Below are 25,971 nucleotides of genomic sequence, written 5' to 3'. Positions count from 1 at the left end.
ACATCCTGAATATTACTCCAAAGTAAAACAAAACATATATGCCTATGGGAAACATAAGTATATGGATGGCTCTATGGCTTGTCCTTCCTAGAAAACACTTTTTAAATCATGTACAAATTGTCTCCCCATCCCCACCTCCATTTCTCTTGGGAATGCAGAGGGCCAGAAACATTAGACTCTGACCTGGGTCTAAGCAAACCATAAATACTTGAAGCTGCTGGAAAATAAATATTCAACACTAATTACCTTTGGCGCTCTTCATTAATCTTTATGTATATGACTTTTTTTTTTTTTTTTTTTTTTTTGGAGACAGTGTCTTGTTCTGTCGCCCAGGCTGGGTGTAGTTACGTAATCATGGCTGCCTGTAGTCTCAACCTCCCAGGCTCAAGTGATCTTCCCACTTCAGCATCTCAGGTAGCTGGCACTACAGGCACATGACACCATGCCTAGCTAATTTATTTATCTTTTATTTTTGTAGAGATGGGGTTTTGCCATGTTGCCCAGGCTGGTCTTGAACTCCTTGGCTTAAGCGATTCACCCACTTGGGCCTCCTAATGTGCTGGGATTACAGGCATAAGTCACCACGCCCAGCAGTGGATGACTCTTAATTTCCAATCTGGAACTCTCTTGCCTTCCATCCAGATCCACATATCCAGCATCTCCACTTGAGTGTGTCTATAGAAGCTCCAATCCAATGAATCCCAAACTGAAGTCATCATCTTCATCCAACGTGTCTTGCTTCTGTGTTCCCAATTTCAGTAATTGGTACCATTGTCTAACAGGCTAAAGCAGAACTATGAGCACAACCTCCACTTTAGCTCTTCTTCACTCTAATCATTCAGTTAGTCATCCAGTCTTGCAGAATCCACTTCCTGAGCATCTCCCTTCATTCTCACAGTCACCAACCTGCTTGTGGCATCATCACCATCTGCCCCAGAAGCCCGTGATGCTTGCTCTAACTCAGATCCTGGACTCCTTTTTGCACAACTCCAGTTCAATCCCTCATTGCTAGGAATCTTTCCTAAGGGCAAATGTGATCTTATTGTCCTGTACAAAACCCTTCAGTGGCACCTCCTACCCTCAGAGTACATTTCCTGTTTGTCACTCTAATGGAATTTCTCCTCAACTCTCACTCGAGTCTCTTTGTACTATAGCTATTTGTTTTGTATTGTTGTTGTTGTTGTTTTGCCTAGATTACAGTCTTCCACATTTCAATGATCTCTCACCCATCAAGGTTGTTTACTTCTTTCACAGCCCACTTTTTTGTTGTGTGTCTCCTGGATGCCCTCAAAGTCCACTATAATCCCCACCATGCATGGCTAAGAAGGAGTAAGACAGACATATACTCACACATGATACTGTAAATTCTGTTACTTCTTTGTGTTTTCCTGTCTCTACACCCAACTCCACAGCATTTCCCATAAAGATGCAACTCAAGAAGGTAGAGACTCATCTGTCTCCTTCACCACTGCCTCTCCAGCACAATCCCTAACACATGGAAGGTGCTCAACTAATATTACTGAACTAATGAACAAATAAATGCAGAGGATGGAGAGTCAACTACACTCAGCTCCAAATTCCAAGCTTCATCTCCAAGTGAAATCTCCTCTGCATGTCTTAAACTTAGAGGTGGTTATAACAACAGATCCTATCCTAAACAGTAGCTTCCAGGAAGTAAGGATATTTCATATCTGAATTGCTTAATACAGACTAGAAGTCAAAAAATTCCTTCTTCATCCAACTCTATTCATTAACAATCCACAAACATGTTTTCAGACTGAAAACCCTTATGGTGAAAAGGCTTATTCTTATAAAATGCACAGCTTCTACTTTTTACTCTGACAGGTAAAGTTTTATTTGGAATTATCAAAAGAAAACTAGAAGGAAGCTCTGCCATCTTTGATGCAGTTCTATGGTTAGAATCAACTGTGCTTTCAGGAACCATGTCTAAGACTCCATCACTAAACTATGTTTCTTTTTGCAGTTGTACCAGGAGGTATCATTAGCCCTCCAGATCCTTATGTGCACAACGTATATTTACGTTCATCTGTGAGTGCATACAGGGATATGGTATGTGGCTAGATTCAACTTTGCTTCCACAGCATAGTTGGGAATCTGATGAGAATAAAAAACATCTGTATGAACTCTTGGTCAAGAAAGATATAGTTTATTTTCTTTTTGTAATAATTATGTATTTCAATGAATTCAGTACTGCCAATAAACACAAACAGCACTCAAATCACCTTTCTTAGTACAACATTAAAGTATAAAACTGCTGTCTTCTACACTAATTCTCTGAATTGTATCATTAAAAATGTAGATAAATATCCTTACATATTTTGTAGGAATAACTCTGATATTTTACAATAATTATATAAAAATGTGTTCTTGAAGATAACAATAATCTTATGTAAAATCATTAAAAATAGGATATATTATATTCTACCTTCCATATTTAACGTGATATATTTGGATTTTCACAAGTAAAGGTAACTGGCTAATTTAAACCTGATTTCTTTTCAAAGAATTTCTTTTTCATCTGCATTAAGAATTAAAATATTAATATAAGGTGAGGCCCAAAGATAAGGAGAGAGGGAGTCTTTGCCCTCCACATCTGTGTCAGCCTCCATGAGTCATTAAAAAATGATGAATTGTTTTTTCCATCTTTTTAAACCAGAATTCTGTGGTCTCAAATATTCCAGAAGTGTGCCTAAGGGGCTATGATTTACAATTATTCTGTCTCATGCTGATTAGCATAAATGACCATGATAGAAAACTGTATGCAAACCCTAGAAGAGTCAATAAAATGTATTGATCCATAGCAACAACTAAAGGAGGAAAAATTACTTATAGTCTATGCTTCAAGCTTCTTATCTAATTTAGTAGAGGATCTTATAACCTGAAAATAATTCCATGTTTATAAAGCATTCTGCTGATGGTTGCATGAATTACATTTCACCAGCAGATAGACAAATCAATCTCTGCACTTTGCTCTGCTCCCCAGTCTATCAGGATGTGAGTCTGTACCCAAATTAACACAGAGGCATTTATGCAGCAGCTGTAAAGCCAAAAAGAATGCTCCTCTCCATTAGAAACTATTGTGAGATGCTGTTGTAGTAGGCAAGTGGCACGGCATGTCAAAGCATTTGAGGCTTTGCCTCTTAAAATGTTTTTTCCCCTCTAAAATGTAGCATCGAAAGTGGTAGGTATGTAGGTAATGAGAAGAAATGTCTTCACTCCTCTGAAAAGGTTAGGATAAATTTTGCTCGCCACTTCTCTTATTCATTATATATTTAGACCTTGATCATTAAAACACTTACAAACTCTAGGAAAGAAAACCGCTTTAAGACTAACAGATGAGAAGTGTTTTATCCATATTATTCTTCAGCTTTTTTGTATTTCAAAGATTTTACTTTCCAGCTGAGCAGCACCAATTCAAGCCTGACAAGTAGGTAGGTGCAGTACACAATCTTTATACATTCATGGCCACATTTAATTAGGGAAAAGCATGCAGTTATGACAAAGGAATGGTGAGATGCTGACAGATACAGGTTCCTTTACAGTACTATGCGAAGTACAGGGGACACAGTCACATTTCCACAAGTCCCGGCCTTGGGGCCTTCCAGAGGCACATGATGTGGGTGATAATTACTCTACTCCTTTCATATAGTTCTTCTTTGTTTTAATATACTCCTGGGCTTTCCTAGCTACATGCTAGGTAAACGTAACTGACGAAAGCCAGCACTTTTCTGACTGGAGTGCTGACCAGGTAAATCAAAGGTTACTTTTTTTGTATAACATCCCCACAATTATGCCAGGCCCCTGATAATCAAGTTTCGTAACAAACTCCAGAGGCCACCTGGGTCAGCCTTTCACTCCACTACTAGTGTTTAAGCCACCGGAGACACCAGAGAACTTCTGACCTGGAGTCTGTGCACTTCCAAGATGTCTATGAATAGAACTCACTGGGTCCATGAACTTGGCTTGTTTAAAAAAATTATTATTTTCACTAACTAGAAACTGAAATGTAACGTTTCCTTCATTTATACATCTGTCATCACAGTATTAGCCATGTATTTTCCATATCACATTAACAATTGTTGCAGATATATTAAAAACTTATTTGTATTCATTATCACTTCAAAGTTATGGTAGTTACTTAGACATGCCTCTAGATCTTGATATCTGATGTGCTAATAAAGAACCACATATATCACAAATATTTTAATGTGTTCATGACTATTTCATTATAATTGGTTTCCTTTATAATATTATGTATATTATGTTATGCATTTAAAAATATTATTCTGAAATTATATCCATAGGCTTTACTATACTGCCAATGGAATCTTTAATTAAAAAATAAAAAAACAAAACAGGTAAGCAATAGAGAATCCACAATGTCTTGCCAATGTCACACAACTAGTTAGTGGCAGAAACGTGAACAGAAACAAGATCCCTTTTTAAATTCTTATTTTTAATGGACAAATAATAATTGTATATATTCATGGGGTACACAGTTATATAAAACAAGATCTCTGGAGTCATACTTCAGGGCTCATCTCATTACGCTATTTCATTCCAGATGACCTTAGCTAAAAATAAAAAAAAAAATGGGATCCCCAAAAGAAAGAACATAAAATGGAAGCATGTTCTAGGCACTGAATGAGGCACTGGGTTCTCACATGCATCATCCTTTTCCTTCTTAAAATCTTTTGTCATCATCAGTATGTGTGGACCTATCAGTTTCTTCGTTCAAGGTATTCAAAAGCAAGTTAAGATATTAAGTGTTAAAACTCAAACATCTAAGAAACAGAAAATCAGTTCACCTATTTACCACCAAAGAGGATTATCCCCAATGACTGCAAATAGTACTTAAACATTACTTAGGATGAAGATAGTGCAATCCTTTCTAGAAAATAGATTTGAAAGTCTTTTCAATGTGTACATATAGATATATATACACCTATATACGTATATATCTATATATACACACCTCACATTTTGAGCACAACAGTGTACCCTCCATATATATGCTTATACGATTATGTATGTGTGTGTATATATATATAGATATATATCGTGTGTGTGTACATATATAGCTATCTATATGTGTGTGTGTATATATATATAGATATATATATATCTTCCTTGTTTCAGGCTGAACAGTATTCCATCGTGTGTGTGGATGGAATACTGTTCAGCCAGAAACAAGGAAGAAAATTCCAACACATTCTACAACATGGGTGAACCCTGAGAACATTGTGCTAAGTGAAATAAGCAAGCCACAAAAAGACAACTACTACATAAGTCCACTTAAATGAGGTACCTAGAGTAGTCAAATTCATAGAGACAGAAAGTTAGAATGGGGGTGGCCAGGGGTTGGGGGAGGGGGAATGGGCAGTTGCTCTTTAATGAGTAGAGTTTGTTTTGCAGGATGAAAGGAGTTCTGTGGTTGCACAGCACTGTAAATGTACTTAACACTACTAAAGTGTACACTTAAAAATGGCCAAGATGGTAAATTGTATGTGTACATAATTAAACATTTTTTTCTATACTAAAAAATAATAAAAGACATGAACAGAATGGAGAAGAGATGGAGCAGTAATTGGACAAAAATTTAAAAAAAAACCTGAGTACAGAATATGAATAAGCTAAGGAGGCATATTTATCCTACATTTGCCAATCTTTCAAACACTCAAAATATCACATCATAATTACCCCACCATCCTGCCCTCCATCCATAAGTTTGCAAATAACTCAGAATAAAAATACACATCTCAAAAGAGTTAAAGCCATTGGGTTAGGAGGATCTGTTCTTAGTCCTCCACCATGTTCACTCCGATCCACATAATGAAGATTCATTTGGCTCTGTCTAAATAATAGGACCCAGGGTCCACAGAAAGACTTTCTCACTTTGATTCTCCACGAGCCACCTAGATGTATCTTTAAGGTCTTGAAGCAATGGGCTCTGGAAACACTGACATCATTGTTATAGAGCTACGTCTTGGAATGACCAACGTATGATCATGTGCTACCACATAATTATTGGCTTCTCAAAGATTCTCCTAAAAATGTCCAAGTAGGTCAAGGCCCACAGACTCTAGACTGCTAGAAAAGATGAGGGATATTTTCTGAAAGCTAGACCTACAACGTAAGAAGTTTTTCTCATTCCTTTATCTCATTATCTCTCCAGAAACTGAAGTGGGTTGAAGCTAAGCTGGACAATAACATATATACAATGGAATATGTAACTTAGATTAATCATAAATCATAGTTATTTAGAGTATCTGTTGAACCTTCCTATTCATATTCTAATGAATTGATGATTCTACATCAATCTCCACAGGATATTTCTAATAGAACATTGTTCTTGCTCTATTTAGCTTAGACCCCACAAACTTCACATGCCATCTTATAAAGTATCACTTGGGTGATTCTATGTGTTTACATGCTTGCACCAAAAGGTAGATATGCCTATTTATCATTGGTAATTTATGGGCCTGCCATATTCTAGGTGTGTGAGAGGGGAAATATCAAACTCGAAAAAAAAAAGCTACTGTTGCTCAAGGTCACAGCATGGAGGCTCAATCTTATTTCACACACACAAATCAGATCAATTGAAGATGGAAATGCATCATACATTACACAAACAGTTTCAGACTTTGTTAAAAGCAGACCTTGGAATGTGCATTAACAGCAATTTGCATTTAGTAATGTTTCGTATTTGAACATTAAACGTGTTAAAGGGGAAAAGTAAACAAAAATATTCAATTGTTTCCTTGAAATACTGATGACAATTCAGTAAAGGTTCATAGTTGTAATGAAACTCCAGAAGTCCTTTGCCCCTATAAAAATATCTTTTATCCAGTACCTTGCCCCTGCTGCCTGCCTCCCTGTTTCCCAAGTTCCACATGAGGGAATTTTATTCTTTAGAAGCTCTTCGTCCTAGAATATATGCAACGTTCATTCTAAACTTGAATTTGGCAATAACGTACCCTACTGTCATTTTTTTTTTTTTTGTAGAGAAAATAGGGAACACAAGACTGACATTCTAGCAATAATGTACCATGCAATATGAGAGTCACAAACTTGGAAGGCACCTCAAGTAGACAAAAAGCTACTTGGCATGATGTATTAAGATTCATAAACATGTTCACGTCATTTTGGCATAGAAATCTCTATTCTGGGAAATTATCCTAAGGACATAGTCCAAAAGATAGAAAAAGCTATATGCACGAATATGCTCACTGTGCAGTGCTTTCATTCAATAAACCTTTATTAAGTGTCTATTATGTGCCAGGCACTATGCTGGCATAAAGTCTATGTCTCAAGACACTCAGTCAGCTTGGAATTCAGATAAGTATAGACAGAATTACAACATGTTGGAATGAATGCTAACTGAGGAATGTGTGAAAGCAAAAGAAACATTAAAATAAGCAGGGAGTAGGGGACAGAGAGAATCAAGAACTTTACAAAATTTTGGGTAATGCTCTTATAATTTCTTCAGTATTTTTTAAGACACAAGGAAATGTTAAAATATTGAACAAATAAATCCTTTTAGTATCCTGAAAAATGACTCCTCAATACATTTTTTAAAATAAAAAAATCAAGCAAACATAACTGCCTTTAGCAGCTCTCAGAAGTCCTCATCTTTCTCTCCACTGTGTGTGGGAGTTAGAGTGTGGTAATCAATCAGTAAGTCCTCACCTGGCACATTCTACCACAGTCTATTCTCAGTCTTAGTCTTCCACCAGACACCAGGGTGTCCCTAATCAAAACTGCTAAGAAACTGTGAATTCACTTTGCTTAAAACACAAAGCAAAATAAACACACCAAAAAAATCTTATTGCTCCTTTGAAAACTTTTTTGTTCAAATGGCTCAGAATCGCTTCAGAAATTCCTGGTTTAAGATTTCAGAAGGTCCCTTGCTAAATATGGTATTTGTAATTTGTAATGATTTTTTTTAGTGTATTTTCAAACGTGTTTAGAAGCTTTTGAAGAAGCATAGACTGGACTCACCTTGCAATAGATAGTGAGAAATAATCTAAGCTAAATTGGGATATGTTGCAATCTATATAGCATGCCTGTATTTACACTTGGATAAGAGAAAATTCTATTCCTGTAACATACACAACATTCAAGTCAGGACATGATACATATCAGGGTGTGGGGGCCATGAAGATACCTCTTTCAACATGTTCTGTCCTGTACCATGGCTCAAGGCCTTGGCTATACTCCAGAAGTGGGGTAGGGCTGTAGAAGGGTTACCAGAGAAGGCCATGCCTGAACTAACTTTCTTGAAAGAGTGCCTAAAGAGAAGACTGAACTTCAAACAATCAGTGGAAAAAGGGTAAAATTACAATTTATTGAGTCTCTATATTTGCTAGGGATTGTCCTAGGTAAGAGGTTGGCAAAGTCCTTCTGTCAAGGGCCAGATAATTGCAGTCCAGAGTTTCTGTGGTAACTACTTGACTCTGTCATTGTAGCACAAACAGCCACAGACCATCCCATGGGAATCAGTGTAGCTGTGTTCTAATAAAGGTCAGTACACAAAACCAGGCAGTGGCCAGATTGGGCCTGCAGGCTGTAGTCTGTCTACACCTGCTCTAAGTGCATCACAATCCATTTTACTTATGGTACAAAAAAGGCTTGCTGATTATTTTCCATACTGAAAGATGAGGAAACCAAGAATCATAGGTGAGATGGCCTGCCAAGGTCACAAGTCTAACTCAGGATTCCAACCTTCTGTCCAAATCCAAACTCTAAACCCTTTCTACTATATGAGAAGGGCCTCTTAGTGTGAAAACAGAGGAAGAGGCGTCAACTTGAATAAAAGAAAAAATGCCAAGTCTAAATCCTTCCTTCTTGTTTAACAGTAGCTGATGTAAGCCCATCTATCCCAAAATATGGAGGACATTAAACATGCTGGTAAACAGGCGAAACAATCCTTCCAAGAGAAGCTTCTGGAATAGTCAGTGGTAAATTCCTTCATACCAAAGGGGAAAGAAACCAAATTCTGTATGATAATGTGGCAGATTGTGGGAAGGCTATAATGTGGTCATGCTCCTAGAATTCCAACACTCTCTGAGAGAACTTTGTAAAACAACCTCATTGACATTTATATATTCAGTAATTCATTCATTCCATGACCAGGTAGTACACCATCCATAACTACTTTAAAAGAGGATGTGGCAATTGTCCTTCAGGAACTTTCAACAGAACTGGGAAACAAGGCATAGTCACTAAACAGTTAATTATCTGCTGATCTGAATTGCCACTTGAGGGCAAAAAGACACTGTAGAGGTGACATGTACAGTTCAGTGCCTGAAACTCAAGGGAGAACAGGCATAAATATGAGCATACTTCTCCTAGTTGAATCTTAACTAGGTTTTCCCCTCAAGAGATTAAAGATTCTATTTTCACCATGGTTGTCCTACTTTGGAACCTGAAGACAAGGTTCCCAGACCATCTCTGTTGTTTACCAGCTTGAAATTTTGTTACCTGAACATTAATTTCCTCATCTTACAATGAGGGGGTTCAACTAGACGTTTTCGAAAGTCTATTCCAGATTATACCTCCATGAATCAGATTTTCAACATACAACTCTATATACCCAACTTTCAAAAAAAGTAATTCCCCGGATAGAACTTAGATGTCCATATATTTTAGTCCGTGACAGGGTTCTTCACATCTCTATAGTTTAAAAAAAAAGTTCCAATTATTAAAGCTACTTCCCTAAAAAAGCAGAAAGTGTCACTTACAAAGTTGCACAACTTATCTCTGAAAATTAAATAATGGTTTTCCCCAAAAGACAGAAGGGAAAGGAAGATGTGGAGCAGATGGATTCATTGTTCCCCTATGGAGAAAAAACATTTCTACACCTTGCAAAAATATATTAATTGGCCTGCCATCTGGCAAGCCTGCTCACGTACATAAGGGATAAAGTTTAGATCTTGAGGTTTAACATTTAAGCCTGTGGGGAGATGGTAATTGGAGTCTTTCCGAGCTAGCATTAGTATTTTTAAAGGGAGCATTTCAAGAGAGATCCAAATACAGTTGGAGAAAAACAGGACCTGAAATGTGAGCCCATCCAGGGTCCCTTCACTAGTGTCAATGGGCCCGTCTCCACTGCATACCAGGAAGCCGGCTGTGGACATGCCCACAATGGGTGCAGCTGCGCATTAATTAGCACAGCAGCCTCTGGACGCCTTTCCAATGTGCCCCAGGACTTACTATCAACCCGCCCCAATCTTCTTGTATACTATAGGTTTTTTAAAAATTTCTAGAAATCTTACCATTGCAAAGTTGGGCATTTAAAAGAATCTCATTAAGGGAAAAAAGCAGATAATAAACCAGGAGATACAATAAAATATCTACTTTGTGGTATGCATGCACACATGTGTGCACACATGCAGACAGGAAAAATATTACTCTGCCAAGTTTGTAATAGTGGTTATGTCTGAGTACCAGGACTTGGGGTGATTTTTTAAAAAACATTTTCCCCATTTTTTTGTCTTGAGCCATGTATTAGTTTAAAATTTAGTTTAAAGGTTATATAAGTTTCATTAAAATTAAAATATAATAAAAATAGTGGAAGAACATGATAAGTTATTTTGCAAAGCAAATAAGGTACTTGTAATTTATCTTTTGTAAAATACATATTTTCTTCCATCTTCACTTGCATAGAAAAACTCTTAAGATTCCTCTGGATCTCCATGCTTATTTTCCAACAATCATAATCTATATCTTAAATTACATGTCTTCCAAGTCCTCCACTGTCAAGGCCCTGTTTCCTTCCCCAATAAACACCCCCAAATTATTTTTAACAATTTCCTGCCAGTCAAATCTGTTTATCTGGTTTCTTACAAGTTTTTCATCTATGTAGTATCAAAGGGCCTTTTTTTTTTTGAGACAGGGTCTTGTTCTGTCGCCCAGGCTGAAGTGCAGTGGCACGATCATTGCTCACTGCAGCTGTGACCTCTTGGGCTCAAGCAATCCTCCTGCCTCAGCCTCCAGAGTAGCTGGGACCACAGGCACGCATGTTTAAAATTTTTTATGGAGACAATGCTCTCCCTATATTGCCCAGGCTGGTCTTGAACTCCAGGGCTCAAATGACCCTCCTGCCTCTCAAAGTGCTGGAATTACAGGCATAAACAACTGTGTCTGTCCAAATGAGCTACTACATATTAATAGTAGACCACACAATTTACTTTGCTTATCTTTCAAGTATCTCATTCTGATGTATTTTTCCGGTACTTCACTTGACAATATCACCATGTAATCTAACTATGTGTTAATCATTTCCTCATAAAAATGATTTTTAAAGAGGATGACACAGTGTACCATAGCATCCTGGATGGAATAGAAAAAGGATATTAGGAAAAAATTGTGAAGTATTAATAAAATGTAAAGCTTAGTTATAAAATAGGAAAGGAGAGCAAAACAAAATGTCTTATTCTAATCGTATATTAGCATTATCAAACTGCTCAACCTATGTAAAATTTTTTGAGGTAACAGAAATACTCGGCCGGGTGCGGTGGCTCACACCTGCAATCCCTGCACTTTGGGAGGCCGAGGCGGGTGGATCACGAGGTTAGGAGTTCCAGACCAGCCTGACCAACATGAAGAAACCCCGTCTCTACTAAAAACACAAAAATTAGCTGGGCATAGTGGCGCACACCTGTAAGCTACTCGGGAGGCCAAGGCAGGTGAATCGCTTGAACCTGGGAGGCGGAGGTTGCAGTGAGCTGAGATCACACCATTGCACTCCAGCCTGGGTGACAGGGTGAGAGCCCGTCTCAAAAAAAAAAAAAAAAAAAAGAAAGAAAGAAAGAAATACTCTATATCTTTCCTTGTATGTTAGTTAGCTACATAACTTTGTTAAAACTTACTGAACTACATACCTGAAAAAGGATGATTTTACCATGTGTAAATTGTATCTCAATAAACTTGTCTCAACAAAACAAAACTAACACCTACTTGCCTGATACAAGTGGTAAACCCTGTGTCAGTACACATCTGAGTAACTCTTGGGCCTAGGTTAATAGTAATAAAACACACTTTCTTTAACCCTTAACAAAGTTCCTAAAGGGAAGACTTCTTTCATTCCGTCCTTAGGTAGGGGCAGCTATTCCTCAAAAACAGCTCACATATTGTATCACCAAAAGCTAAGAGATGGCCAGTAAAGTTTTTGTGTGTGTGTGTGGTTTAGAGAATTCTGGACACAATATTTGTGTCCTTTGTGTGTTGTAGATTATTTATAGTCTATTCTTATGCAATTGTTTTATGTATTACAAAGCAGTTACTTTTCCGTTCTCTAAACACAGTAATTTTCTCAAAGGAAAAGGTATATTTGAGTGCCATCGAGTCATCTCCTCCTTAAAAACAGTTAGCAATAGCACCTTCAAGACGAATTATTACATTTTTTAAAAGGAAAGAAGCCTATAAGTAATTCTTCTCTAAAATCTCCCAACAGATATTTTCTGGCATACCCATTGTATTGCCATCCATAATCAGAAAGAATTTTTGTCCTTTCTAAGGGATGAACTATATGTATTATTACAAGATCGGCATGGATTTTGAAATGTGTGGATAACATACACACTTATGTGAATGTGCAGGATTTTATAACACATACAGGGAAAGCTCAGGAAAATAAGCCTGAGTGCATGGGGTGTTACTCATTCAAAGGCCTGGAAGACAGCAGCTATGCAGAGCGGCACAGTAAGTAAAGCTTCAATTTAAAAGCACAAACCCATTTAAACACCATCATAAACTGTGATACTTTAAGATGAGGAAATTACAGCAGAATACATTCACAATTTCCATTAATAGGAAAGAGAATCAGCAGGTGGCAATCTTAAAACAAAGTAAAACCTACTTCTATTTTTCACTCTCTTCCCTCAGACAGCAGCAGCATTTTCTATATCAAAGATCAAAATTATCAGAGCTCTATATTCTACAAATATCTTTGAATTGCCAAGAGGGTACTGTCCTATAAAATTAAAAAGGTACTAAAATCTTGCTTTACATATATTATTTTCAGTAATTAGAATGTTGTTGGAGCTATATTTCTTTTGGCCATAAGATAGTAAAGTTTTTATCCAAATTCACTACTCACTACTGGTGAGATTTAGGGACAGTTAAGTAATTTCTCTAATCCTCAATTTTTTCATCTGTATAATAAATATAATAACATATTCTTCACAGAATTGTTGTGAGGATTAAATGAGACTATATCAAACTGTCTCCACAGATATTCTCCCCCTCCCTCCTCCTCGGCTGATGTTGGTAGATCTACCAGTTACCGCATGTTACTCTAATTCTTTGTATTACTGTCTAAAGCCCACTAGATTGAGCTACTTGAAGAAAACGACCATGCTACACATATCTTTGTTTCCCAGGTGATAATCATAGCCCTGGTCACATAAAAGGTACTCAATACATATTTGGCATACAAATGAAAAAATGACGTGATGTGATAAATCCTCAGACCCTGTTCACAGAAGCCAAACTTAGCCAAACTAGGTTATCAGGTTATCAGGTTTCAGAGAGTGATTCAGCCTCATCCACAAGCTCCCAAAGCAGTAAAAGGGTCACAGAGAGATGCATGATTCATAAATTACCCCTCCAAGTATTTGTAAATGTAATTAACTTCCCATGTTTCAGAGGTTAATCGTCCAGCTCTTGGTTTCTCTGTCTTTTGGCCGAATTTATAATCACTTGACTCCTCTTTAGTGCTCCTCTTTAGGCAGCCAAAGAAAAGGAACTGAAAGTGGAGATATATAGCCTTTGGGACTCAGAACTACTCCCTCCCAATCCAATCCCTAAGATAATCTTAAGAAATTCAGTCTAGGACTAGAAGGCAAAAACAAAACAGAGCAAAGTACAAACAATTACTTTTGTCTAATAGGCCTTAACATATACTTAAGATAAATACACACCTGAGACTTCCCAACAAAATCCATAAATGTTGGGCCATGAATCCCCTCCAAACATGTTAGTTTCTCTATTAAAAAGCTTTGAAATCAAACCTGTTAAGTGGCTGAAGGAACAGCTACAAGCCACTGCCTGCTGGACACACCTATAAGAATGGAAGGTTTGAAAAGCAGAGGTTGTTTCTTCAGCTCCAGGCTGGGCATGCTACTTACATGGGAACTAAAGAACTGGCTTAAAATGAGGACTATAATCTTTCTGGAACAATAGGTCATGACGAGCTTCCTTAATGCCAAAATAAGTGTTTAGAAGTAACTTCTGCTAACTGAAAAAAAGTATAAAGGGCATATATATTTACTCTGGCTGGAATACAATCTTTCTGAATATGTTTATCAGTGCCAAGAGTCAGAACCCTTTTCCCTCATGGATTTCCAACCTGGGACCCATTCCATGGAATGTTTCTATGTCCTAGAAATGGCATAAAAAGTTGTATCATATTAATATCTAACCAGTTCAGTATCTGTTCCCTTTGACCTCCAAATCACCCTAGATCTGATGTGAGAAGGTAGACTAATTGTAAGGTTAAATCTCAAAAGGTAAGAAAAATCACAATTGCTCTTGATTAAACAGCCTCTATAAGAAGCCATCAAATAATACATAATCACAATGTTATAGAAAAATGAAGTCTACCTGCTAAAATGGCATTTTGGCCATGGCTATGCTGGTAAAATAGCATTAAAAGCAGTAAGATCTAAGAACTGGACTGAAGAGAGCAGGTCTCCGATCTTAAGCCTGGATTCCAATGTTAAGAAAACCACTATTGATTTTTCACTTTAAAAATCCTTGATTTCAAAGGCTAACCTGCCTGAACTTCACAGGAGAGAAGGCATCTTCTGAGAAAGAATGCTACATATAAGTTTTACAGGCCACACAGTAAAAATACGGCAACTTTTATTCCACGGTTCAAATATGTAACCCCAGACATCAAATCCTAAAACATATAGGAAATTATGATTCATATGCTTAGAGGCTTATTTTGCAGAATCCATAACAAGAACTACTACCTAAAGCACCCAAATTATCCCACATCTGTTTAGCTCCACTGGTCACTAAGGCCATTTGACATCAAAGATGAGAAATCCTTCTGCTTAGGGACCTACTATGGAAATGCGAACTTACAATCATCCATTCAACTTGCCAAGGCAGCTGATGTGCCTATCAATTGTTTTGCCACATGCCTGCCCTTTGCAGTGGTTGAGCAAGCCTAGGTTAATTTTACAATAAACCAGTTTTTGGGTTAGCAAATTACTTGTGTTTATCTGGATGGGTACTAGGATACGGAATAGTAAGTAGATAAAATCAGTCCTTACATGGAAAAAAAAAATCTGACATAGCTTCAGTAGCTCCAGTACTTAGTTCCTGATCTAGGTAATCTATTTGGAAAAGTCTTTGATTTTTGTATCAAAAGTCTTGAGATTAGCCAAGTGAAAGTAATATTTTTACAGGAATTATATCTCAAGTTCCAAGATCAACAAGCCACTCAAATCAGACGTAAGAAATAACATTACATAATAGCCACTTAATGGCTATTGTTTTACAGTAACAAAGGCTTCATTTACCATATTTCCTCGAGTGCTTTATTCAGCTGGCAGTTTTTCCCATGCCAAACATAATTTTTTCCCTCAACCCCTTCATACATCTATAAAAGTAAAACATTTAATTATTATAATTCCCAATTTAAATATATCCATCATATTGCATTTTAGAAAACATTAATATGAAAGGGGCATAAGTGATTTTTATGTAAGCTATGGATCCAGTGATTTTCTACAGATTTCATAGCTGAGAAATTTGTCAATGACTGGATAATATTCCAATAATGACTCTTAAGGAAGAAACCCAGTAAAGCGTGAGACATAAACATACACTGTAACATTTAAAATTAGATAGAATAAAGCATACTTCTTTACAGCTTTTGTTTTGTTTGATAGCTTCAACAAATACTCATGTGGCAAAATGGGCCTGGTAAATCCATCAGCTTTCTTCCCCTTCTAATTCTATGACCCTAAGAGACCTCAGCAAATTTCACATTTTCAGTTTCTCATTCCCTCCACCTAGGTGATTCATTCAGAACCCAATATACTACCTCTAAAAGATACTGCCACTCGAACTTCCATGTCAGGTTAGAAACTTTCCAGGGGCACAGGGTGCTGGTACTTACTTTGAACAGCTAAAAGCTTATTCAAGAACTTCAGAATAAAAATGGTGGTTGGCCTACCAGATGTCAAGAACTGCATTTTGCTTGTACTAGTGCCTGCAATTACAGTTTGCTAAGAGAACCCAAACTCTTGACAAAATCAGTCACTGATAAATGTAGGATCACAAAGCAGAATGTAAAAATTCCCAATATTCTATAATAAAGTAAGCAATGGGGTGCTTCAGATAACAGATATACATTAATGACTGCCTATTCTTCTTACCAATCTATTTTACCTTCAAGTACTGATCAAAGCCTAAATTCTCTGCTATGGTCTTTTTTCTTTAAAATAAAACCATGATATGTCAGTTGTGATATTAGTATAATTACCTTCTCAAAGAGGCATGTCCAATAGACATTAATGTAGCTAAAATTCCCACAGGTCCTTTTATTCTATTAATAAGGTTTAAGGTCAACATTTTCAGAATTTACAACCAAGTTCCTAGTGGAATTTTTTTCTTTTCTTTTCTTCTATCTGCCTGGAAATAAGGAGAGTACCAGAACTACAAGTATTAACAAATGTATGAACTTTTGAGATCTATCTAGTTACAAAATGTACCACATTATCACAAAAACCAAGTTCCTACTGATAGAGACTGACTCTACTTTTAGTAGACAATTTTATGCACATTTTGTATCTACTTTCATCTAGGTAGCCCCAGGACCATTTTAATATCTTGGCTCTACTATTTAAGTTTCAAAAGGATTACTCAGTTACCATGATGTCACTCCCAAATGACTAGTTACAGGTAGTGAAGACAGCTCAGATTAATATAACATGCTTACTCACACTAGAGATGGGTGTGTATGGAGGGTGAGGCTGAGGTCCAGGGCCTCCAGTTTCCATCTCTGTGAGACACCAGCTACTTCCATTTCAACCAAAAGAAGAAGGACTTTCCCAAATTATTCAGATTGAGTCCTATTCCAAGCTTCCTCTTCTATGGGCCATCTCCACACAGGAATTCAAATGATTCCTTGACCCCAACACCTGTCAATCTTTAACCCAGAAGGCAAATGGTCTCTATCTTGAAGCTTACAATTCCTGTTTAAAGGTATTACTTGAGCTTCTGATAACAGGATAGATGTGTAAAGAGAAGCAAGCAAAACCATTAAAGAATATAATGTTCTACCCATCACTGTGCACTTATCAATACACTACTCCCACCACTGCCTTGAGTGAAGACACACACAGAAACACACTCTCTCTCTCACACACACGATAGCAGTGAATAGACCATGCCTCCCCATGCAGCATATGCTCCATAATTCTTATGTTTTATTTTTAATGAATTTCTTTTGAAGTCTACTTTTTGCACTCTCACACATTTCTCTCTCCCTTCTCTCTCACTCTTTCCTCCCTTCCTCCCTCCCCCTTGTCTCACAAAAGACCTACATATTCCAGGGGCAAAACAGTCTGTGATCTCCTATTGTAAGTTTCACACTAGAAGCTAAAAGCAACATTTTTGAACTGTGCATATTTCTGCTTCCATCCTTTGTATCTGGTAAGCCTTAGATGCCCAGAATCTGCAGAATGCTGCCACAGTTGGGACAGCCAGGCTCTCAACAGGAGCCACTCAGCTGCTGGAAGCTCTGGGCTTGGAGCTCAGTTTTCTCCTCTGCTCTAGGGGTATCCCTGACCAGGCTGGGGGAGGGGCAGTCAGGAGCAAGGGCAGCCCAGGTTGCTGGATGGCGTCATGGAATATTAGCAACGTGAGAGCTAACTAGAAATGAGATAAGGACTGAAGGGGCGAGCCCTGCATGATTTGTAAGCCTGTCCTGCCTGCAGAAGACACAGTCAAGAGCATAAAGTACAAGGATGAAAGGAAGCAACTACGAAACAGGCCTGGGCAAAGCAAGGAGTGGGAGGAAATGGGCTCAGGGACTCAGGGAGGGGCAGAGCCTGCAGGTCAGGCGTGGAGAGGAGGAGAGGAGCAACAAGTGGGGCCAGGCTTCAGTCTCCTGCGGACTAGGCTGCAGGGGAGGGGCTGGGGTACCAGGGCCTCAGGAGGACAGCAAGAGGTGGTGTGTGGGAGCCAGAGACGCTCGGTCAGGGCTTTACAGTAACAGTAAGAGAAACTCCAAACCTAAACATGTCACAAAGGAACAGTCATAAGGCTATGGAAGAAATTTGAGCTTCCAGAGGGAGGTGAAAAGGAAACTCATTGCCAATTTGGGCAATGAAGCAGACAACAAAGTGAGCAACAGTGAGTAAGGGGATATGATTCAGGGAGGAGGGCTGACGGGCCAGCCACGAATGTGCAGAGGCAAGGACATCATAGCTGTGCTGCTGCTGTATTTAGCTGCCCACAGAGAGTGGCCACCACCCCTGTTCTCCAAGTCCTTGCTTCACTCTTTTCTGGGTTATGACACCCCCACCCTGGGGCACCTGTTCATGCTCAAGTCATCCATGAGTTACCAGTTGCCAGCTGCAACACACACCTTCACTTCAACTCTCTGTGGAGTGCTGGGGGTGTTGACCATTTTCCTCCTGGGATTTCCAGGACAGCACCCTCCTGGTCCCCTCCCTTCTTAGGGGACTTTTTCCGACTAAGTCTCCTTTCCCGTACCTCGCTGCATTTCTGCCCACTCCTTAAGCGGGGTATCTTTAATTCTCCCATGTATTAATCGGATGTATTTCTCAGATGGTCTTAATAGTGAGTCCCGTGTTTATTATTTTGGCACAGCCTGCATGAGCGCTCTGGATTTATGTACTCAGCTGCCTGCCTAGGGGGCTCTTTCTTTCCAGTCTCAGTGCCTTTGATATTCCCAGATGCCTGTCCCCAAACTCCTCCCATGAAGGCTCTTTCTCATCCTTGAGGGCTCCTTTAAATATTACCTTCTCGAAAGACCTTCCCTGACCACGTTATCTGAAGTAACTCCCATCATCACCGCACAGGGTTATGTTCTCATCTCGGCTCTTGCTTACAGCCACTGGAATACTGACCACATTGGCAATTGACTTAGTTGGATACTTGTTTATTGGTGAGGCCTAAGTACTCGTCTATCTCGTTTATCACTGTGTCCCTTGACCAGCATGGGATACAGGGTTGGGATATTGGCTGAATGAAGGAATAAATATCCCGTGGTATTCAGTGCACAATAGATCTTCAATAAATGTGAATAACTGAGCTTTAGGGGAAAAAAGGGGCAAGTATAATATAGGTTCTTGTGTTTTCCCCGCCTCACTCTCATAAGTACAGGTGGTTCCTCCCTCTCCCTGGTTCCTGGAGTCAAAAACCCCAGGGCCATCATGGACTATTTCTTCTTCTCTCAGAGTCAATGGATCATCAACTTCTATCAATGTCATATCCTTCATATCTCTCAAAGGCACAATCTCACTTCATTCTTTATCTAGCCCTACAAAATCTTTTCAATAGACTACCCCCAGAACTTATTAACTGGCTTCCAGGTCTCACCCCCACTCCCAGACCTAAACCCCAGTGTGGCTAGACATGTCTCCCCAGCACAGGATCAAAACCAAACTCCCTCATATGCCAAGTGCCTCAGCTCTCCTCCGCAGCTTCACCACCCACTACTCATCTTCGTTTGTAATGACAGCAGTAATATTAACAGCTAAAATTTATTGAGAATTTTTATATGCCAGTCATTTCATTAAGCGTTTTACACATATGAATGCATTTTAATCCTCACAACAATCCTATAAGATAAATACTTATCCCTATTTTATAGACGGAGCAAGTGAAGTCCAAAGTTAACATAACCAATCTCATACAGTCAAGATGTTAACCCAGGTAAATGGGCTCAGAACGAACCTCTTAACCACTGTGCAGTACTGCCCCTTCCAACTCTCTGCTTCAGCAATACTAAGCCATGTCTAGTTCCTGGAACTCTGTGTTGCCAAGGTCACCAGGCCTTTGTACACACCATTTCTCCTGCCCCTTGGAAAGGCTCTGTTCTTCACTTTCGTCAACACCAAATATCTTTCAAAACCTTTTCTATGTGGTGTCTCTTCTGGCTCCCTGAGACCAAATTCTCTCTTACCCACTGACCGCTCCTATGGCTTATATGTACCTTGTAAATACTTCTTGATTGTCCTGGTTTGCAATGATTCATTTACTTGTCTTCATTGAAAGCATCCCTACGGCTTTCAAAATTGGGTCACAGTGCCCAGGTACACAATAGGTGCTTAATAAATGTGGAGTTAATTGGGATTTGGGTAAAAGGGGTGAGTACAGGTTTACCAACACCTGGAATACCAGGGCAAGAGGGAAGAGGATTCTCTATAGTTCTCATAGTCATGACATACATTCATGAGCAAAACAAAGGAAAAACTCATCAAACACTACAGATGTATCTGAAGGGAAGATGCCGAATGCATAAAAAATTCAATACATCTTGACAGCTACAGGATTTAGTTTAAGATCCCTGAAGGTACCTGCTGTTCATAGCAATTACTGAGTAATGTGAATTCTGCAAAAAACAACTACCAAAATAAAAACTCCAAAAACTTCTTTTTTGGTTCTCAGAAAAATACATTTGGAAACTTGCTCAAAGTGATGAACTGAGTCACAAACTACCCATCGGCATGGATAATGGTTTTACTGATTTAGGCGTCATCAAGGTTGAGAGATTATCATTAAGCAAAATGAAAACACGACAGATTTCTAAACATTAAGGTTAAAACACAAGCATCTTCTGGATTCTCAAGACTGCACTTCAGCAAAACTAAAGGCCCAACTCAAAACTTAGCAGCAACATTTAGAAATCAATTGTAGCCCTTTCCCTAAGGTGTGACAGAGAACAGATATAATTAAAAGAGAAGCATGATTCATTTCCCCCAAAAGTTTTTAATCCAATGGGCAAAGAAAAGATACTATAAACATAAGCAGTGACATGAATGCAGGCCAACTAATTTCCATTCTGAGTTGTGAGAGGATCCTCAATGAATGGAATAGCCACAGACCTATGAAACTGAAAATCTCTGAAACATGCAATCATTACTTCAGTCTAAAGCAACAAGTTTTGGTATAAAAAGTCTCTTCATTTATGCCTAGGTTTCTGTCCCTCAAAGCAGCAGGTGAATGGCTGTACTGAGACTACCTTGAGGAAATGAGGGGAAGGGAGAGGAGGACAAAGCCATTTATATAGAAGGAAGTATTTCCAATGGAACATGTAAGCTATACAGCAAAACAGTAGACAAAAGCCAGTGTGCATCCCAACAATCTCATGTCTGCCATGGTCAAGATGAAAAAGAATGAAGGGCATAATATACTGTCCTTGGGACGTAGCACAAGGGACAGAGTCTTTCAGTTCATCAGTACTATGTCATCTTTCAGAATCTAGGCCTGAGAGTATGTCTGTAGGCTTCTTTCCCCAGGAACCCCAAGAGTTAGAGGCACAAGTAGGGTTGTAGGCTGTAAGAAAAACCTTCAATATTTTTCTCTGAGAGTACAAACTAACAAACCAGCATCACATTGAACTATAAGGCAAACGTAATGTAGCAAACCAAAAGTTTCCATGATGACAATTTCTACCATAATAAAGGTTTAAGGTAAGAGTCTGAAACCATTCAAGCTCTCGTTTAAGTGTGACAAACATTCTATCCTTATGAGTTCTAAGATGCTCATTTATAGGCTCAAAGCTGAATTTTACTTTGATAGATGCAAGAAGCTGATATTAAAGAAAAAGCTAAGATAAAGTCCTCCAGATTACAATGTTAATCAGAACAAATAGCTGGGATAAAATATTCAAAATGAACAATCTGTCACACAAGTCAGCAAGTGTGCAGGAAAGGAACTAGTTTGGGAATGAGAGATATCTCAAGGGTTAAGGCATATCTGACTGATGATGACAGCAAGGCGTCCTCACCTGGACACTGGGGACACCCTTATCGAGGATGGCAAAACAGAACAACTTGCGAACAGAAAGGTCCTTTGGAAAGGAGACAAACTACTCAGCCAGGTAAGGTACAGGGTTAGACTTGGAAAAGGAAACAGGATTTAGAACAGTTAAGGGGCATCCCAAAAGCGGAAGTCACAATGTAAGCACATGTTTCATGTCCTTAGGGAAGGACATGGAGCCAGAATTGATCACTGTATAATAACAGGATGCAATAGCCATATACACTGCCCTGGAGATGAGGACACCTAGCCTTCTGAATCTACATAATAAATATAAAGCAATGCTAGCCCTTTGAGACAGACAATGACTCGATGGATGTAGAGATGATCTTTGGGATGTTTATTTCCAAACTGCAACACCTGAAAATCTCCAGCAACAAACAGGCTGTCATAACTTTTACTCTTAAAAGGGGGAGAAGAAAATCCCCTTCCCTCTCTATTTTGCCAAATTGAAGATACGAGTTCATGACTTGGGGTGGAAACAGCCCACCCAATGCTCTCCCATTTTACTGGGAAGAATTCAGGTTTCCTTAGAACCTAGGCTCTCTGTCAGTGTGAGCTGTCTGAATTGGAGTGTTCAGCCTGGACAGGTACTGCCCTAAAGCCAGGCTCAGAGCAGCCTGAGAATCCTCCTGCATCTGACTCTCTCCAATAATACTATCAACAGGTAGGTAGGAAGAAGAAAGGCTCCAACTGCTCTACAGGTTCAGACACACACTTACGATGCCAGAACAGACTTCTCTAAGAACTGGTTCCAGTTAAGAGTAGAGGCTGTACCGCAGCCAGGACTACACAACTCAGAAATATTTAAGGGATTCTGTCAAGCTGAAATGGTAAGAAATTATACGAATTATCACCATGTTGAGCAGTGGCCTCGTTCATGTGTGGCATGTATCTCTCTTCAACTTTATTAGTTGTCTTGGAGGTTTGGTGCACGGTTGACACAACTTGATGAGCAATACTACAAAATGGGCAATACTACAAGAGAGGGTCTCTGACCATATATGGCAGAACGAGAAAAACATAGTCACATTATTTAAAAGGTACAACTTCAGAATCCAACATAGTTTAGTGGTATCAACACTTCAAACTGCATCAAAAAGCAAATATGACTTTGAAACCTGCCAGATGTCTCTCTCACACACACAGGTGCACATGTGATTTGTGTGTGCACCCGTGTATATAAACAGTGTATGTGAGTATTCCAGGATGTTTCTGAAATGTAAGAAACACCATGAAAAACTTCAAAAGGAAAAACTAAGTTTTCTAAAGTATCACATATCCACATTTATACTACAAAAAGTTACAGGTATAACCAAAAAGAACGAACCATTTTCTTGGGTTCTTTGAACACTGAAGCATAGAGATTGCGAAGCTCCAAATCTGATAGCCTGCATCCTGTTTATCTGACTGCAAAGTTGCTCTCATGCATGTTCACATGTACATGCAAGGCAAGTTTTGAAGGAAAACAAAGAATCAGTATTAACACAACTCAGAAGGTGTGCCCCTCTAAAAGTACAACAACCTTACTTTTCTGTGCTGGACACAAATGTGGCGAGATATGCCTCCTTTAAAATCATAGTCTCTCAACACAAGTGTCAGCAAACTCTTGGAACTGCCTGTCACTTGTGGCATGAGCTTCATCTTGACTTTAAAATTCTTTTTCTTTCCCCATCTTTTCTGTCAAATATACGTTACAAAATGAAAAGGCCAGTCCTGTATTAGTAATAAATGCCAGCAAACCACTGAAAAATCAAAATGACAAAGTTATGTAGATCTGCCTCTCCACAGATAGTATGAAATAGCTAACCTGGGCTCTCCTTGCATCATACATCTGCATCTTATAAAGGTCAAATATTTAATAGAGAGGAACATCTGAAGGGCTCAACAAAAAGTACCAGAAGCCTCAATGATTGGGTGAATGAAGTGGATAAACATAATCATATCAAAGGGACAGACTTAGACAAAGTACCTCCTCCTCTTTCCCTTTTTCTCTCCCCACCTCTCACAAGGAAATGTCTTATTATCCACATTTCAAAAGGAGAAAACCTATGAGAAGCATATTTATCAGGGTTACCCAGGAAACCACAGGGACGAAGAAATACCTGAAACAGTACCCCCTCCCCTAGCGGGGCATAAACTTTTCAAAGTGTCACCCAATACACAAAACCCCAGCTCCTGAGGGGCTCAGGCAGCTCCGCCTGTGGGCCCCTGGGAAGTGAAAGCATTCCCTCTCCAGGCAGAGATCCCCGCGTTTTTACCTTTGTGTTCGCCGAAGCCTGTTCCCACTCCTCAAATGAGGCAAAGTAAAGTTTGAGAGCACAGTCCAAAAATTGGGGTCAGACATATCCATTTCTTTCTCTCTTCAATTCACTGTGGGTTCAAGGCCATATGACTAAAATGGGGAGAGGTAAAAGAAAAAGAAAAAGAAAAGGAAGAAAGACAAGGCCAAAAATAAAAAAAAAATCCCAATTATCTACTCACTCCCTCCAGAGAAAACGTGATGGGAACTGTGATCTCAAGAACAACTTGGAGCATGTCTGAGAAGTACTCGTCCCGTCCTAGCCTTTAATTAACACACAGCCTCCTCTCAAAGGTCCGGGAAACTGATTTCCTCTCGGGTCTGCCCTCTCCTAGTCAGGCTCGGCCAGCTATAAACAGTAATTACAAGAGTTGAGCTGTGCGTTCTGCTCAAAACGCTGTCTGTGGGATTCAGTCCGAGGTACTTTGTCATCTGTTTGGCAGATACCATTCGCCGCTTCTGCGGGGGGCGGGGAGACGACTATTTTGAGGCTTTGGTTCCGGAGGCTGTTGCTTATCAGCAAAACCATTCACATCCGAACATGCCCAGTGCCGAGTTTCCTTTTGGTATCTACATACAAGGAAAAGAATTTGAATAGAAAAAGCTGCTCTTGCCCTCCCCTCCTGAAAAAAGCGGAAACTTGAAAGCACTTTTAAAAAATGGGCCTATTGGAGGACTTGAACCTGACACCTTTGTGGACCCTTCCAGGGTCCGGCTGGGAGGAGACGGCAGGGCCTTGTCCTTGGACAGCTTGGTGGCCGCGCCCCCAGCTTTCCCGCAACCCCCACCCCCCCACCAGCCCCGGCCGCGCCTGGGGAGCGGGGGCTCACGGGAAAGGGAGCAGGCGGCCGCGGCGCGACCCCAGCCGGTGCCGGGACAGCCCCGCAGCCTGGGCCGCCGCTCCCCCTCCCCGGAGCCCGGAATGGATCCGTCCCGGAAATAAATAAATAAACCCGCGGCTGCTCCGGGTGTGTGCTGCGCGCACCTGAGGCCGACCTGTGATTCACCGCGGGAGGGATGGCAGTGACAACGCTCTGGGGAAGTCCACAGTGACTCCTCCGCCAGGACGCCGCTGGTTGTATAGGAAAAGCACGCGGACGGGAAGCCACACACACCGAAAACCTCAGTAAACTAAATTTATGAGTTTACATCTGTTCCATCAATGACCACGGTGCACACCTGTTTGGCTTCATGGCCGGCAACTACAGATCTAGGTAATGGTGAGCCCCGACGTAGAAAGACACTACCTGGCATTTATGAGGCAAATGCTACAAGTATTGCCCCTTCAAGTACGTTAGACCTTGAAAGGGCAGAATGAAGGGGGCTGAATGTTCTTGTTATTCATTTTGAAGAAAGGCATGGTATTTAAATATCTCACCCTATCCATGAATGTTTGTATAAAATACATAAAGAAAAAATATAATTTAAATTAGCTGCCTTAAGTCTGGTATAATATGGCAAGAAATACTAAATCAAAAAAGTATATATTCAGCAAAAAATACATCTAAAAATGGCTTAGTCCATGCAGTAAATACCAGGAACAAACTCGCTTACAAAAATGGGAGGAAAAAGAGAAGGAAGAGGGAGTGTAAGCTGACAAGGTAGGCGGGGTA

At 39.5% G+C, this 25,971-nt stretch overlaps 1 protein-coding gene across 17 annotated transcripts in view; it reads right to left on the bottom strand.

The window, feature by feature from the left end:
• MAST4 (microtubule associated serine/threonine kinase family member 4) overlaps positions 1-25,971 on the bottom strand; it is a 569,328-nt gene that overhangs the window by 140,502 nt on the left and 402,855 nt on the right. Inside the window, exons 1-2 of one of the 17 annotated variants that reach the window (XM_054556433.2) lie at positions 24,541-25,136; positions 24,318-24,429 (exon numbers count right to left, since the gene is read on the bottom strand). The exons of 14 other annotated variants lie outside the window; for them this stretch is intronic. In XM_054556433.2, the coding sequence (XP_054412408.2) occupies positions 24,318-24,409 (92 nt within the window). In that variant the 5' untranslated portion in view covers positions 24,410-24,429; positions 24,541-25,136. Of the gene's footprint in view, positions 1-24,317; positions 25,137-25,971 lie in introns of those variants that run through there. 2 more of the 17 variants (XM_024247056.3, XM_054556438.2) reach the window with 2 other exon arrangements.

The sequence above is a fragment of the Pongo abelii genome, chromosome 4, assembly GCF_028885655.2.
Source record: "Pongo abelii isolate AG06213 chromosome 4, NHGRI_mPonAbe1-v2.0_pri, whole genome shotgun sequence".
NCBI classification, from domain to species: domain Eukaryota; kingdom Metazoa; phylum Chordata; class Mammalia; order Primates; family Hominidae; genus Pongo; species Pongo abelii.
The sequence above is the reverse complement of the archived record's forward strand: the minus strand, read 5'-3'. Positions and strand labels throughout refer to the sequence as shown.